Raw genomic sequence first — 17,778 nt, forward strand, 5'->3', positions numbered from 1 at the left:
GTTTTCTGTCTACTCTGATTAAAACGAATTTTTCCAAGTCTGTTTTGCATGTCTGACCCTCAGTTTCTTTGTAAAAATGTTTCCTTCCTCTCACTGCTGTTTAAGGTGTAATGTATATCATATATTCTCAGGTGCTCGGCATACTTACCTAGGGCATACTGGTATGTATATAAATGGCGTGTCATCATGCAGCATAGGTTTTTTTTTTTTTTTTTTTTTTTTTTTGGCGGTACACGGGCCTCTCACTGTCGTGGCCTCTCCCGTTGCGGAGCACAGGCTCTGGACACGCAGGCCCAGCGGCCATGGCTCACAGGCCCGGCTGCTCTGCGGTATGTGGGATCCTCCCAGACCGGGGCACGAACCCGTGTCCCCTGCATCAGCAGGTGGACTCTCAACCACTGCGCCACCAGGGAAGCCCGCAGCATAGGTTTTGAAGGCAGATAGACCTGGGATTTGATCCCAGTTCTTAACCTCTTTAAGCCACAGTATTTGCATCTGTAAAGTGGAAATGATACATTATAGAACTGTTGAGGATTGAATGAGATAATAACTATTAAGCTCCTGTCTCATTGCCTGGCATGTGACATGCAGGTAGTGGGTGGTAGTGTCTTCTTATAAGCAGCTTATTATAAGTTTGTTTTTCATTCAATTCAATTAGTAATTTTAATTTTTAATTTTGTATTTTATCTTCTCTCTTTTTTTAAACTTAGTATCTGTTTTTTATTTTTTCATCATGCATTTTATTGTTTGATTTTGCATAAACCTGGAATGTGAGCAGTGAGTTTTTGTTTTTTAGTAATTAGCTTAAACAATAAATAGTTTTATTCCTGTATACATAGCAGTCTAATGAACATATTCTAGTAATGTTCTCTTCTTCAGAATAAGGAGGTTGATACTCTTCCTCCTTTACTTGTGTAGGTTCCTGTTATTCTGTTTTTTTAATTAAAATATAGTTGATGTACAATATTATATGTTACAGGTGTACAATATAGTGATTCACAATTTTTAAAGGTTATACTCCATTTGTAGTTATTGCAAAATATTGGCTAAGTTCCTTGTGTTGTACAGTATATCCTTGTAGCTTATTTTATACCTAATAGTTTGTGCCTCTTAATCCCCTGTCCTTATCTTGTCCCTCTCCCCACTGGTAACTACTAGTTCTCTGTATCTGAATCTGTTTCTTTTTTGTTATATTCACTAGTTTGTTGTATTTTTTTAGATTCCACATATAGGTGATATACAGTATTTTTCCTTCTCTGTCTGACTTATTTTACTCAGCATAATGCCCTTAAGGTTCGTCCATGTTGTTGTAAATGGCAGAATTTTCTTCTTTCTCCAGGCTGAATATTATTCCTTTGTGTGTGTATACAACACCTTCTTCATTCATTGATGGATACTCAGGTTGTTTCCATATCTTGGTTATTGTGAATAATGATGCAATAAATGTGCAGATATCTTTTTGATATCCTATTTTCATTTCTCTTGGATATATACCCAGAAGTGGGATTGCTGGGTCATTAGTAGTTGTATTTTAATTTTTTGAGAAACCTCCATACTGTTTTCCACAGTGGCTGTGCCAATTTACATTCCCACCAACAGTGTACAATGTTCCCATTTCTCCACATCCTCATCAGTATTTGTTGTTTGTGGTCTTTTTGATGATAGCCATTCTGACAGTGAGAGCTGATAATCTCATTGTGGTTTTGATTTTCATTTCCCTGATGATTAGCGATGTTGAGCATCTTTTCATGTGCCTGTTGGCCATCTGCATGTCCTCTTTGCAAAACTGTTCAGGTCTTCTGCTCATTTTTAAATTGGGTGTTGTTGTTTTTTTTATATGTTGAGTTGTATGAGCTGTTATATATTCTGGGTATTAACCCCTTATCAGTCATATCATTTGCAAGTATTTTTTCTCATTCATTAGGTTGTCTTTTCATTGTCAGTGGTTTCCTTTGCTGTGCAAAAGCTTTTAAGTTTAATTCAGTCCCATTTGTTTATTTTTGTTTATTTTTTTAATAAATTTTTAAAATTTTTTTAAATAGTTTTTTTTAATTTATTTTATTTATTTATTTTTGGCTGCATCTGGCCTTCGTTGCTGCGCATGGGCTTTTCTCTAGTTGCGGCAAGCAGGGTCTACTCTTCGTTGCAGTGCGCGGGCTTCTCATTGCAGTGGCTTCTCTTGTTGCGGAACACAGGCTCTAGGTGCGTGGGCTTCAGTAGTTGTGGCACACGGGCTCAGTAGTTGTGGCTCGCGGGCTTTAGAGCACAGGCTCAGTAGTTGTGGTGCACAGGCTTAGTTGCTCTGCGGCATGTGGGATCTTCCTGGACCAGGGCTCGAACCCATCTCCCCTGCATTGGCAGGCGGATTCTTAACCACTTCGCCACCAGGGAAGCCCCATTTTTTTATTTTTGCTTTTATTTCCTTTGCTTTAGGAGACAGATCCAAAAAAATACTGCTACGATTTATCTCAGAGTGTTCTGTCTATGTTTTCCTCTAGGAGTCTTATGGTTTCTGGTCTTACATTTAGGTCTTTAGTCAATTTTTAATTTATTTTTGTATATGGTGTTAGAGAATGTTCTAGTTTCATTTTTTTACATGCAGCTGTCCAGTCTTCCCAGCACCACTTATTGAAGAGACTGTCTTTTTCTCCACTGTATGTTCTTGCCTCCTTTGTCGTAGATTAATTGACCATAAGTGTGTGAGTTTATTCTACTATTCTTCATTTACTTAACTTGACATCTTGAAACTGTCATTTCTTCTTTTTTAAAATTATTTTTGTATTGTTAATACAAATTACTAAATTTTTATATGCTTCCCCACCCCCAAAATGTTCTCATTGTCTTTACTTTAGCAGGCCTTGTAACTAATCCGAAGCAGCCCAAGACTAGTAGTCTTCCCTTCATGGATATTATTTTGAGATCTCCAGGCTTTTACTTTATCCCCTTAAAAATCAAGAATGTTTGATAGAATTTCTTCTCTATGGTTGCTTTTATTCTTTCTTCATTGTTGTATTTTTTCCTTCCTTGTAAAAATGACTTCAGAAATACACCTTGACCTGTTGTGGTTTTGGTCTTCATCTCTAGAAAGAAAGACCACGTTAGTTTTATATCTGTATAGAAGAACCCTCTAAATTTCAAGTCTTAAAAGGTTGGGGTTTTGTTTTTTGGGTTTTTTTTTTTTAAGCTTTTCAGTCTGTTTAAAGAAAGTGCTTTTTCTTACCATAATAATTCTCTAATTGTTTATACTATCATTTTCTCCCAGAAGTGCTCCTCTTGGCTCTGTGGTTCTTTTCCTTCTCTTACTATCTCTCTTTCTCCTGGTAGAGACTTAGAATCTTCTTCTCAGGCACACTCTTTCTATTTGTTTGCTTTGTTTTCAGTTTTCCTTATATTAAAAAAATAGAGAAATGTTAATCATCTTATTTCCATTATTATTTTGGTGCAGTTTGTTCTTTTTTCCTTATAAAAATCAAATGGGCATCTAACTTTGTATTCTAGAAGAGATCCCAGAACTGCTGGTCTGAGTGTTACGTTTTGTTAGACACTATTTTGAAAATAATTTTTTTGAACCAACGTCTATTTAAACATTCAGGAAATTTCATGTACAGATTCAGATTTCTGGCATCTCTGGAGAAATGTGAAGATCTGCCAGCACCAGGCTCCAGAGCAGTCACCACCCAGAGTTGAGTGGCTGCTGCCCATGTGCTTCCTGGCTCATTCTTCCCATTCCCCTCACACCTGTACCTTCCCTCCCATTGGTGGAGAAATATTTTTCTGTACTCCCTAACCAGAGAAATATTTCCCTGTAGTCATGTTTCTATCTGAGGAGGGACCATGGGATTTTTTTTCTGTAGGCAACTTGCTTCACTTGTATATAAAACCTGATTGGCCTTATTGGCATTTGTATTTCCATGTTGTAGGAAACGGGGGTTGTTTTTCCATAGTACCAGAGTAGTGTAGAGATCATTTTTTAAGCGGGGATGATCCGATAGCAGTAGTCAGGCTGGGCTGAGATGGGCTGAGCCTGGAAACAAGAGAGGCCTGTGGGGACGCTTAGCTGGCTCTGATCTTTTGCATCACAATCTTACGTGGGTTCTATTTTTATCCCCATCTAGTGAAGCTTAGAGGGCTAGTAAGATAGTTGTGGATCAGAGAAGAAAGGGCAAATTCAAGAGAATCTTCCGTGTCAGAGATCCCCAAGTACACTGGTTTCCTAGAAGAACTCACAGAACTCAGAAAAACGGTAATACTCATGGTTATGGTTTATTACAGCAAAAGAATACAGATTAAAATCAACAAAGGAAAAAGGCACATGGAAAAGAGTCCAGGAGAAACCAGGAGAAGCTTTTTGTTATCCTCTCTCAGTGCAGTTTCTTGGACTTAATTCTCCCAGCAACAATTTGTGAGAACATGTACAAAGTATTGCCAGCCAGAGAAGCTCAGCCAAGCCTTAGTGTCCTCAGTTTCTTGTCAGGGGTCAGTTGTGTAGACATGGAGCACACCTGCTTGTCAATCTTCAACCCCCTGCAGGCCCTTCAGAGTTCAGACAAAAACAGCATGACCCAGGCCCCATGCAAACAAAAACAGATGTTCACCATAAATCACATTGTTCTCATAAACTCTCTGGCATGGCCATGGCCCAGTGTATGCAGAGGAACTCTTATCTGGCCTGCTGTTCTGTGAGTTACAGGAACCCAGGAGCCATCAAGGGCTAGTCCCTGAAGCTCTTTGCCATGTGCAGTCTAGCCCTGTGCTAACCCTTTACTGCACACCTTCCAGAGTCAAAAAACGAGATTCATTAAGGGAAGTAGAGTAGAGTGGAGGCAAAGCCATTTAACAGGGGAATTGTGGGTCAAGTGAGATTTGGACTGGGGTATTTGTGATACTTTATGGTCCTAAGATTCTGTGACTTAACCAGAGTTTATAAAATCCCTTTCCCCTCCTCACTGCCCAGAGAAAAGTACAATGTTCAGGAGCTGGAATACATTTATTTTAGTCTTGGAGTTAGTTGAGGGCAATTGAGAACAGTTTCCAGGAGGCCTGTGATCCCTTAAGCTGAGATATGAAAGATAAACAGGCATTAGCCAGGCAGAGGTGGAAGGAGGGAAAACCATAAGGCGTGAGTAGAGGCTAGAGTTTTAAGAGCCTTACAAACTATTGAAGAGTTTGAATTTTACTCCTCTGTAATGGAGAACTGTTGAAGAATTTTAAGCTGGAAAGTGACATGATCAGATAGGCATTTTTGAAGAGGCAGTGTGAAGAACTGGGGAGTAGACGTGGACAGAGAGATTAGTTAGGAAACTTCTGCCTAATCCAGAGCGTGGTCAAACAAGAGATGACAGTAGTCTGATCTCATGTGTTGTTATTCAAAAGCTATATGATCATTTCACAGTATATACAAATAGCAAATCATTATGTTGTACACTTGAAACTAATATGTTGTATGTCAGTTATATCTCAATCAAAATATTTTAGAAAGAAATGAAGATGAAATGTGTAAGTTATAAAGATAGCCACTAAACAAAAACTATAAGCCTTCCACAGTTTCAGAAAAGATAAGTCAACATTTTCAGAGTTTTTAAAGACTCTATAAAGAAATTAAAAGAAATTCATATTGAATAATAAAGCAAAATCTGACTCTATGCTGTATACAGGGGGACCCAGAACAAAATAATTCAGAAATCTTTGCAATCACAGGAGGAGAAAAAAGAGCTAGGTAGGCAGCAGGATTGACAGGACTTAGTGATTTTAAAATAATAGGGAAGAGGGGCTTCCTTGGTGGCGCAGTGATTGAGAGTCCGCCTGCCGATGCAGGGGACACAGGTTCGTGCCCCGGTCCGGGAGGATCCCACATGCCGCGGAGCGGCTTGGCCCGTGAGCCATGGCCGCTGAGCCTGCGCGTCCGGAGCCTGTGCTCCGCAACAGGAGAGGCCACAACAGTGAGAGGCCCGCGTACTGCAAAAAAAAAAAAAAATAATAATAATAATAATAATAGGGAAGAGCCAGGAGAGACTCTTGTTTTGTGACTTAAGTAACACCAAATCATTGTTCCTCTGATTAGTATTAAAAGGATATTTTGTTACATTGATTCCTTCCCTTTTCATTGGATTTTATCTTGAAACTTTGACTAAACTTGGCTTAAAGGTCGGTTTGCTGGTTTGTACACATTGGACTGATGATTATCAGAAATTAAAGGTGAAATTGTCATGTAATTGAAGGAACATTGGAACGTGAAATCAAGCAGCCCTGAATTCTAAGCTAATTTACCACACGGTGGTATATCACATTTGGAATTTTTCTTAAGAGAGGGAGTGGGAGCTGAGACAATGGCAAAATGTCAAAATAAATATGGACCCTAGAACTGACACCTACCTCCGCTACTAATTAGCTCTGCTATTTATTAGCTGCTGGCAAGTAACTTAACCTCTCTGAACTTTGGTCCCTCATCTGCTAAATGGGAGTAATAATAGTACCGCTTATGATGTTTTGAGGATTGGTAAGGCAATAACTCTGAAGTGCCTAAACACTAGAACAGGGTTAGACACATAAGTGGCCAGTGGGTCTCAGCTTTCATCCTTATTGTTATTGCCGTCATTGTCATCTCATGAGTGCCCTACCTCTGAGACGGCACCATTTCTCCAGTGTAAATCCAGCTCTATTTGCTTAAACTAAACCTACCACATAAATTTTACATTTCATTTTTCTGGTGCTCTCCCATGCAGTATCTAATAGAATGTAATTGGATTGTGGCTGCCACTTAAGTTATGTCTATTGTCCTTTTTAATAAAATGAAGTTTGAATAAGTAGATATTGTTTCTTTTTAAAAAGGGGGGCAGGTGCTTTCATCATTGCTGGTTCTTGTGTAAGAATTAATCACTTGCAATTATGCTTACTTACTGTATTACTTGCAACTACTACTTTATATATCCTTTATTTCCAAGTGGTTTTAATTAGGCTAAGATACATAGTTCACTAAGATAAAAGTAATAACTAGATGAGGAAGCCAGAGAAGAGAGGGAAATGGAATTGGTGGAATAACTGAATCAAGTCAGGGATAGGTTAGTGCCCACCAGTGAGTGGCATGAGGTCCTGTATTTTACCAGAAGCTTGTAGCTGGAGCAGCCTTGAGTCCATGAACCAGGGCTTTCCTTATATCTGTTTCAAACTCTACATGAATGGACAAGACACTTGGTTTTCCTTCTGTTGTCAAATCCAAGTTCGTCTGATGTGCAGTGAGGCCAAACAAACTGAAATGTTGGAGTTTGGAGTAGAGAAAGGAGTATTGCAAGGCCAAACAAGGAGAATGGACAGCTTGTGCTCAGAAAGCCCAAACTCCCCAATAGTTTTCATGGGGGGAAGAATTTTTATAGGCGAAATTGGGGTGGGGGGGCTACAGGGGGTGTAACCTTCCTCTGATTGATTGGTGGGGAAATAACAGGGTGGTGTTCCAGGAGTCTCAATCGTTAGCCCTCTGGTCCCATCCAGTCTGTGGTCCAGTGTTTGTGATCAGCCTGAAGTTACCATCCTCCACCTGGGTTGGGGCCCTCAGTTCCTGTAGAAGAACTCAGATTTCTATCAGGTTGTTATGTATATCTTTTGAGGAGGAACCAGGATCTGGCCCGTGGCTATACTATTGTTTCTTGACTGCCTTTCCTTGGTTTCTGCGTTCCCTCACTCCCCAGATTAGTAACTGTTTGAATCTGCCCTTTGGAGCTCAGGGAAGGTCTAGGAGGCTGAAACCTTTTTTCTACAAACAAGAAATGGGGGACATGGAATGGCTTTTGTACACGGGAGGGCCCCACAGGGATCTGCTCAGTTTCACTTTCTTCACCCTTGCTCCTCCCCGTTCCAGAAATTGTACCTCCTTCGATCAAGTTATTGAAGCTAGAAATTTAAGAGGCATTCTCTTTTTCAAAAAGTTTGAGATAATTTACATATAATACAATTTCTCCTTTTAAAGTATAAAATGCTGTGGCTTTCAGTAACATTCTCAGAGTTGGGTATCCATCGAACAATCAACTTTTTTTTTTAACTTCTTTTTTTTGTTTGTTTTTGTCTGCCTTGGGTCTTCGTTGCTGCACGTGGGCTTTCTCTAGTTGCGGTGAGCAGGGGCTACTCTTTGTTGCGGTGTGCGGGCTTCTCATTGCAGTGGCTTCTCGTTGTGGAGCACAGGCTCTAGAGCGCAGGCTTAGCTGCTCCGTGGCATGTTGGATCTTCCCAGACCAGGGCTCGAACCCGTGTCCCCTGCATTGGCAGGCGGATTCTTAACCACTGTGCCACCAGGGAAGCCCCACACAACCAACTTTTGAACATTTTCCTTACCCTAGAAGAACCCCTTAGGTGTCATTCCTCCCACCTCCATTTTCCCATCTCTCTAGCCATAAGTAAAAACTAATATTTTTGTTTTCTATAGATTTGTCTGTACTGGACATTTCATATAAGTGGAAGCATATAATATCTGGTCTTTTATGACTGGCATTTTTGGCTTAGCGTAATGTTTTCGAGGTTCATCTGTGTTGTAGCATGCACATGTATTTCACTCCTTTTTATAGTTGAATTGGATAATATATACCACATTTTGTTTGTGCATTCATCGGTTGGTGGATATTTGGGCCTAAGAGATATTCTTGATTTCTTCCTATCTCCAATCTGCACATTGAGTCCATCTGCGAATAGTACCCATTCTGCTTCCAAAATACATAGTTTATGCATCTGTTGTGTCTCCTAATGGTCTCCCTGCTTCTGTGCTAGCCTTCCTTCCGTTTTCCACACTGCAGCAAATGTGACCTCAAAACAAATAGGATTGTATTAGTTCCCTTCCTAAAACCCCTCAGCATAAAGAACTCCTTGCCAAGTCCTACAAAGCCCTGTCTGAGGGTGTTGTAAATTCTGATGCCTTCGGGGAACAGGCAGGGCATAGGCCAGTCTGGAGTGGTAGGGCCTGGGACAGCTAGAGTGTGCACACCCCACCTCAGGATCTTTGAATTCCAAGCATTTGAAATGAAATGTACTAGGTCATCCCTGCCCTTCAAGATCAGGGCCCCACTCCTTCATGTTGTTCTCTCTCCCGTTTACTGTTTTTCAGGCAAAATGATCTTTCAGTTCCTCAAATGTGCCGAACAGTTTTTCTCCTCAAGTCTTTGTGCAGGCCGCACCCACTGGCTGGAATCTTTTCCCCCAGACTCTTTCCATGCGGTTCCTGCCCCCTCCTTGACACACATTCTCTCCTTCTGCCCTCTGTCCATTTACTTGGCTTTTTGTGAGAATATACTGTCATTGTGGGCAAGGACCTCATTCATATCAGAGGCTAAAAGTGATTGAAATCTGGAAGAAAGCACAGGGCTTTCTTTCCTCCTCACATCTTCACATAATCTACAGAACAGTTTGGAACCCACAGATCTAATAAAAAGTTTTCTTACTGTATTTGACAAACTACAAGAAATAAATGTGATATGTTTTGCTCACATTTCCCTTCCATTTTCTCTTTTTAGGTGCTATTTCAAGTGGTTTCAGGCTGGAAGAGTCTCCATTTGTTCCCTATGACTTTATGAACAGCAGTACTTCACCAGCCAGTCCTCCGGGTTCAGTAGGAGATGGCTGGCCACGTGCCAAATCGCCTAACGGCTCTAGCAGTGTTAATTGGCCACCAGGTAAAATGCCAACATCTTCTTTTATGAGAGTTTGTGTCCATTAAGGTTTCGATACCTCTAGATATACTAATGATTTGGCCCTGATTCTGTGTGATTGGACTGAACTACGTGAAGGATGAGGAAGAACACAGAAATGTGAATGGGAAGTTGAGCCCAGGTCTTGGGCTGATGAGTGACCTGGCCCATTACCAGTGCCTTTATGCTCCAATCTGTGAAGGTGGGGTTAGTCCCACAAAGGGATTAGGCCAGTGCGAAGAACGATATAAACCTTCGTTCATTGTTCTTCTCTGGCTGTGTCTGGGGACAGAGGTGACAGCATTTCCATTTACTGAGGAATCAACAGAAATGCACCTATGACCTGTTTCATCCTATCCAACTTGCTGTGGCTTTGTGATTTGTAATAAAGCACTTTAAAATGTTACTTTTAAGAATATATAAACCCAGAAAAAAGTTGCAAGTTATTCCTAAAAAACAGTTTATATTAATTGTGATATTGAGTCAGCCTGTTAGGGTATTGGAAAATAATTTGAGAGTATTGGAAGATATTTGATAATTGCATAGACTTTAGGAATAAAACTTTTGGGTAGTTACTGATGGGTTTTCAGATGATGATTAAGCCTGAACTAATTTTAAATTTTTATTTCCAGAATTTCGCCCTGGTGAACCATGGAAAGGTTATCCAAACATTGACCCTGAAACTGACCCTTATGTCACTCCTGGCAGTGTCATAAACAATCTTTCAATTAATACTGTGCGGGAAGTCGACCACCTCAGGGACAGGAACAGTGGTATGTAGGCAGATACGACTCAGGATTTCTGAATGATGCAGGACAGTGGCTCAAAGTAGATGTGAAACTTTGAGCAGCGAGAGTCACTCCAGCACAACACAGCACCTGACCTCCAAGGGGCTCGTGACAGTGATAACAGAATTCTCGATTTCCCGTAGGTGACTCTTTAGCCACTTTTAAAATGATGAGGATTTATTATCACTTGATGTGGTAAACGCAAAGGACCAGCAAACATTTGCTTTCCAGTAACTGTATTAACAACTGAAGGTTGTTACCCATTTTATAACAAGTTTCGTATTGTGGTTATTAAGAAATGGGTGTTTCTTATGGAAGATGTTATATTATTATTTGTTTATACACTCTGGATGTTAAAGAACCTTCATCTGGAGAAGGAATTGGCTTTCTTTGTCTCCCAGAGAGTGAAAATAAGAAAAATTTAAGGGTCGCTGCAGTCCAGATGCACTTTTAATGGGTTATCCAATGAAATCCTCCTCCTACCTACCACGTGGTTATCTTTCACCCCAGGCATATGTAGGTATTCCATGCATGCAGTAGAAGAAAGGTGAATGAAATGAGTGACGATCTCTTCTCTTTCTGTAACGTACAGCCTCACAGCTGTCCCTTTAAACAGTTTGTAATAAAGAAACTGTAAAACAGGCAACACTTTCTGTTAAATACATAATTTGTTAACAGGTGTTTGCCAGATCACAGTGGTAAGATAAGAATCCTCATCATTCTAAAATGACTGAATTTAGCAGACAACTATGTACAGAACTAGTTAAAGCCACTACTTTCACAGGAGAACGTGGGGACAGAGCCGACAATAAAACCTCACAGCCTGGTAGTTAGTGAAAGAATCTGGCAGCCGGAGCTGTTGCAGTGATCCACATAGTGGTCGGGTCTGGGGCTGAACTAGGGTAGTGGTCAAGGGGATTTTTTTAAAAAATAGGAAGAAAGGCCAGGTTTTCGAGACTGAGTGTAGGGCACAATGGGAGAGGACAAAGGCCTGGCTCACTGGTAGTGCCAGTGCCAGGGCACCTTGGTGAGCTGCCCAATAAGAAGTCATTAGAGTTCAGAGACAGGCTGGGAGCTCGGGTGGAGCCCACTGCTGAGAAGCAGGACTGGTGTTGTCTCTTGCTGGATCCCATTGTTGGGGTGCATTCTCACAGACAGTGATGAGAAGACTGGAATGGGAGGGATACCTCTTGTGAGCCACGGTGGAAACAATGAGCAAGCTCTCCACATGCTGTTTTGAAGGCAGGAAGGAAGCTACAGTCATGGGCGCCTTTCCCATGGCCCTGAACATGGCGGTTTCCTTTCTGTGGCATACTGTTAAGTTGCAGGTTCACTGGGTGCTTTTGCTGCTTCTCTAATGCCATGTCCCCTGCTCTGGGGATGACTGACTGTGCTCTTTTCCCGTGTAGGGTCATCCTCATCCTTGAACACCACGCTGCCTTCAACTAGTGCCTGGTCATCCATTCGTGCCTCCAACTACAACGTTCCCCTCAGCAGTACAGCACAAAGCACTTCAGGTGGGCCTTGTCCTGAGTTGGCCAAGGCTCTGGCAGAGGAAGGGGCAGAACCTGGGGCCAGGGCCGGTGTGTTTACCTCGTCTTCTGATCCCGAGTCTTCTTTTCAGGGAGCTGGAAGAGTGTATTTCTGAGCCTGGGAAGATACTTTTAACACCATTTGCCCCCTCTTAAAATTTACTGTATCCAGTAGTCATTTACGAAAATAATCAGGTTTCACTGAATAGCCACTCTCATCTGAGAGCTGTCTCAGATTAAATGTAATTTAGTTCGAAGCAGTAGTCCTCAACAATCTGTAGTGACGGACCTTTTATTTTTTTAATGCCCAATCCTTTGCAGACTGATAACTTTTGTAAAATACAGTAAACCTGAACTTCGAATTGCTAGAGTACACACTTGGGAGTTACAGCAGCGTCAGATTGCTGGTAGAGTTTTCAAACGCTCACTCTGAATTTCTGTATTTGTACTGTCACAGACCAGTAATAAAGTGTGTTGTGACCAGTCTTCCCATCACACTTTGAGACGTGCTGACTTAAAGACATGCTCCTTATGAGCAGGTAGAAAAAATAATTGATGGTGACAGAAATTATAAAGTTTTCTATCCCCTTCTGCTCTCTCGGTTTTTTTTAGTATTATTTCGATTTACTTTTCTGTGTTCCTGGCTGTGCTCTGGACCCGTAGGCAAGTTGCTTAACCTCTCTGAACCTCAGTAAAATGTGTGTGAGGATTAGAGGTAGCGTACACCAAGCGCCCAGCAGCCCAGCGCTCAGCATAGAGCAGCCCCCGGCGAATGTCTGCTGTGAAGATTCCCTGAGTTAGGGCTGCTTTTGTAGTCCTTTTTTCTTGAATGAATAACACAGTGCTAAAATCTAATGGCCTAAGTGTTGGTCTAGAGCAACTCATTATGGTTGTTAAGGTATGGAGTTCCCACTTGCTACTTTAGAGCAGCTCAAAGCAGTGTTCAGTGTAGTTGTATACGCTGGACTAAGGGTCTCACAGGTCTTAAAACTATTAATAAGAGACAAACAGTCTGTTCTGAGGCAAGGGAGCAGTTTCCTTTTGGCTTTTTGTTTTTCTTCTGCAGTTTAGTTTGATTTGGGGGTTTTTTTAAGTTTTTTTTTTTGTTTGATTTGCTTTTAGTGGGGGAATTGGTGTTGTCATTAAATTTTCTCTTTTCTGAAAGCATTTATCTCCCCTCTTTTCCACTTTGTTTTTTTCCTTTGAGTAGCCAGAAATAGTGATTCCAAATTGACATGGTCTCCTGGTTCAGTTACAAACACCTCTCTGGCTCATGAGCTGTGGAAGGTCCCTTTGCCACCTAAAAACATCACTGCTCCGTCCCGCCCACCTCCGGGACTGACTGGTCAGAAGCCACCCTTGTCTACGTGGGATAATTCTCCCCTTCGTGTAGGTGGAGGATGGGGAAATTCTGACGCCAGGTATACCCCAGGTAAGACGACATGCATAAGGTGGTTTCATGTGGTTTATTTGCTGAACACTAATCAGTACCAACAGTCTAGTTTAACAGAGACCTAAATAGCAGACTGTTGCATTATCCTCTATAAAGTAAGATTAGAACTTAACTAAACATAAGATTCCTAGTTCATTGCTATCTTCCGCAATTGCCATGCTTTTGAGAGTCTTAAATTTTATTTTAAATTTTGCCCAGTTTACTTACATTTCCCCAAAGACACACACCTGTTAGCGATAAAGTTAATGGATTGAGGATCTCCTTTCTTTCAGAAGTTCCTCAAGGGCTCAACTTATTAGGTATAGTGACTTCCTGCTCATGGCAGGCTTGTCATAATACCATGTCACATGGAGCAGAAGTGTTATCTGACAAGCCTGGGGAGGTGGGAGCAGCCCATCTGGGCCTTGAAGAATGGGGTCTGTTTGGGTAAAAGCTTGGCCTGTACTTAGGATGATCATAAAATTTATTGATTAAACAGGGACGTTTGAGAGTGAAAAGGGGTGCTGTTAATTAACTGTACAGGCCTAAACCAGACTGTCCCAGGAAAGCTGGGACAGATGGTTCCCTTACCTCTCTACTCCTTCCGTAAATGACTAGCACTGGATTTGTACTGGCATCATGTCCCCACCCGCCTCCCCCCAACATACACAACACACACAGCCACAAATACAACTCACAGCTCGTCTACCAGTTCACCCATTCTACCCCGCCCCCCCAAATGCACCAAACTTTCTCATCTCCAGGATGAAAATTGTAGTAAAACCTCTAATCATTTCTGATCTTTGGACAGGTGATTGGCTGAAATAAAACTTGCAGTGTTTCCTTTGGGGGAAAGTTTTAATTATGTGAAAAAAGCACATGAATCTGTTTCAAGCTACTGAATGCAAGTTAGTGTAATTGGTGTCATGTGTAAGTGGTTCTTTCAGGCCACAGACGTCTTTTGGGTGCCAGCTAAGTGCCTGGTGGCACCCTTACCCTCAGGAGGGTTGGTGGAGTTGAATGGGCTCAGGAAGCCTGTAAGAGTCAGCCAGGTCAGCAGAGGGCGCAGCATGTGCCAGGTGCAGAGACCTGTGAAAGCACAAGGGTTTCCTGCTGGAATTGCTGGAGCTTGGCAAAGGGTGGTGTTCAGGGCAAGCTGAGTGGGCACGAGCTGTGTCACGCAGCCATCTTCCTAAGCCACCCGGAGTGTTTCTGAGGCACTGTTTTTTGGGGGTTTTTTTTAAGTTCTTTTTTTTTTTTTCACACACACACTGTATTTTATTTTTACAAGAGATAAGTAAACTGACACCAAGCATTGTAAATGGGTGCCCACAACAAAAGCAACAATGATTGCAATTACCAAACACGAAACACACTCACACTATGTCATAATATTGACATTCAGTCCAGTAATCCTCCACTGTAACAGCTCCTTTACTTTGCAGTGAAAATTGATTTGTATATGTTTTGCCTCTGTGTCCTTGTAGGATTTTTTTTTTTATTCAAACAAAGTCACAAAAATTATAATCATCCTCATCAGGTCTGAGGCACTTTTAAGTAGTTGTAGACAGAAGTGACTTGATCATGTCTTAAAGCTCTGCTGCTGGGAGGGAGAGACGATGCTGTAGGGCCGGGCAGGAGAGCCAGGTGTGGAGCCCCTGTGGTAGCCCAGACTGAAACGAGGAATGTCTGGACGACTGCAAGCTCTTAAATCCCCTCGAACTTCACACCCTGTGGGACGTGCATGCAAAGTCATCAATTGATCATCATGAGCTGAGGCTATTCCCCAAAGGCTACCATTTTGCGATAGTTTTAGCTTTATAAATGGGAAGACCCCAAAGGCATCTGGCCTTTGGTTCACTAGCCCACCATGTGATGAGCTGGCAGCCCTCTGAGCCCCCTCCCCCGAGAGGCAGAGCCACGTGCCCCAGAAATTAACACCTGGTCAGAGCTGGAGTGAGCTGGCGTCCTGGGCCCACAGAGAAAATACCCCATGTAGACGCACAGGTAAGTAAGAAGGAAGAGAAGGACCCCACGAGCCCAGATGATCCTCCTGAATGTCTGCAGTTTGACTGGAGTATGTTTGTCCTGAACAGTCATTCAGGCCACAGTCTTGGAAAACTGACTTGTCCTTTTTCGTCCTTGTTTAGGTTCCAGCTGGGGTGAGAGCAGCTCAGGGAGAATAACAAATTGGCTTGTTCTGAAAAACCTTACACCTCAGGTAAGAACATCAGGTATCCTGGCTTATGTGGATACGCCAGGTAGCATGGAAGCAAAGGTTTCCATTCTGGTCTATGTCTGAGATGAGGACTACCCAGGCCTTCCAAGTGGTGCTGAGTAGATGTCAAGGCCGGGCAGAGGAAATAGCATAGAGAATGGTCTTTAGATGCCTCAGGCAGGCTGGTGGTCTGATCCAGTGGTTTTTACAGTATAAAATGCACGGGAGCTGACCAAAAGTACAGAGTCCTAGACCTCACCCCACAGACTCTCATTTACTATATCTGGGCTAGGGTCAGGGATCTGCATTTCTATAAGGGCATTCAGATGAATTTGATGCAGGTGGTCCTTGTACTGCGCTTTGAGAAAACTTGTCTGCCCTTTTAGATTAGAATATTTTCTTAGTCCCTGGACTGCCCCCTCCTCTGGAGGCTGGGTGTTAAGAGCCCACCCCCCTCCTCCCCAGGGAGCAGTGCCTTGATGCATCCTGTCCTCAGGGCAGGGAAGAGAGAAGACATGAAGCCACAGCAGGGTCAGTGACTAACTAAGGAATTGGGGATCTGGGGAATGTCCAGGAGTCTAGAGGCCACAGAGGTATGGCTCTGGGACCAGTGGAGGTGGGGAGGGGGGCACTGTGCCCTGTCACAGCAGTGAGTCCCAGTGAAGAGTGGCACCAGGAGTGAAGACCTTGGGCAAGAGAGAGGGGAGCAGAGTCCCAGCCTGGGACAGCCTACCTGGACAGTCTTCATGGCGGTGCGTCTAATTGGCAGTTCCCACGCTCTGTTTCCTAGATTGACGGCTCAACTCTGCGTACTCTGTGCATGCAGCATGGCCCACTGATAACATTCCACCTGAACCTCCCGCATGGAAATGCTTTGGTCCGTTACAGTTCAAAAGAAGAGGTAGTGAAGGCACAAAAGTCTCTGCACATGTAAGTTGGCCATTCTGCGCATGGCACCTGGAAAATGCCCTTGGGGTTGCAAGTTTGGAATTCTCTCGTTAGGGCTCCCTTGTGTGTATGAAAGTGCAGCTGGTGATTCTGTGTGCCATCTCTGGGCCAGCACTTGGGGTCCCACGGTGAGCGCCTCATAAAAGCTGCAGCCTCACTGTGTCTTGGGCTCCAGGGGCCGTACTCAGAAGGGGATGCATCACACCAAATCCAAATGGCCCTAGAAAATCCCTTAAATTGCCTGTTAGGAGACAAGAAGACACGATCTTGATGCCACAACAGCACTGGGTGGCACGGCTGTGCCCGGAGAGCCCTGGGCTCTGTGCCCCCACCGTGTGCAGCCTCCGGGGCACACGCTGGCTGGAAGGGAGGGCACGCTGGGTCCTTGTGTGCCCCGCCCTCTCCCTCTCGCCCTCCACTGCTTTTGTAGCAGAGACAGTGTCACCTTGACTTTGACTCAGACCCCTCAGCTAGCCCGCTTGTGTCTCTCTCCTCCAGGTGTGTACTGGGGAACACTACTATTCTTGCTGAGCTTGCCAGTGAAGAGGAGATCAGTCGTTTCTTTGCACAAAGTCAGTCTCTGACCCCTTCTCCCAGCTGGCAGTCTCTCGGGTCCAGCCAGAGCCGGCTGGGCTCCCTCGACTGTTCCCACTCATTCTCCAGCCGGACCGATCTCAATCACTGGAATGGTGCTGGGCTGTCGGGAGCTAACTGTGGAGACCTTCACGGCACTTCCCTCTGGGGGACCCCACATTATTCCACAAGCTTGTGGGGTCCCCCAAGCAGCAGCGACCCCCGGGGAATTAGCAGCCCGTCCCCCATTAACGCTTTTCTTTCTGTTGACCACCTGGGTGGGGGTGGAGAGTCCATGTAACAGTGTAGACTCGACTCAGAACTGCGACCTCAAGACGCGAAAGAAAGGAGCACTAAGTTGGGCTCGCCGCCTGCAGCCAGGGCCACCTGTGGGAACAGCTATTCTCTGCACATTTTCCACTTTGTTTTCCCTGAAACATATCAGTTTGAATACTTGAATCATGCAGGCCAATATTATAATGTGAAAAGGTATCTATCTATTTACACTCCCAAATAGCGCCATACATGCTACACCGTATAGAATGAGCTCACTTGTGTGTATTCATCATGTTTAGCCTTTGGGTTCTTTTTTTTTTTTTTTTTCCCCTTTCTACCCCCCCCC

At 43.2% G+C, this 17,778-nt stretch overlaps 1 protein-coding gene across 1 annotated transcript in view; it reads left to right on the forward strand.

Annotated features, from left to right (window-relative positions):
- Positions 1–17,457, forward strand: part of TNRC6A (trinucleotide repeat containing adaptor 6A) — a gene marked incomplete at its 3' end in the record, with an annotated part of 215,375 nt that extends 197,918 nt beyond the window's left edge. The window contains exons 21-27 of the mRNA XM_079719619.1: positions 9,492–9,650; positions 10,298–10,438; positions 11,863–11,970; positions 13,196–13,417; positions 15,568–15,638; positions 16,426–16,565; positions 17,082–17,457. Of these exons, the coding sequence (XP_079575745.1) occupies positions 9,492–9,650; positions 10,298–10,438; positions 11,863–11,970; positions 13,196–13,417; positions 15,568–15,638; positions 16,426–16,565; positions 17,082–17,457 (1,217 nt within the window). The remainder of the gene's footprint in view (positions 1–9,491; positions 9,651–10,297; positions 10,439–11,862; positions 11,971–13,195; positions 13,418–15,567; positions 15,639–16,425; positions 16,566–17,081) is intronic.
- Between the last annotated feature and the right edge of the window lie 321 nt (positions 17,458–17,778).

Source organism: Hyperoodon ampullatus, assembly GCF_949752795.1.
Source record: "Hyperoodon ampullatus genome assembly, chromosome: 14".
NCBI lineage: Eukaryota > Metazoa > Chordata > Mammalia > Artiodactyla > Ziphiidae > Hyperoodon > Hyperoodon ampullatus.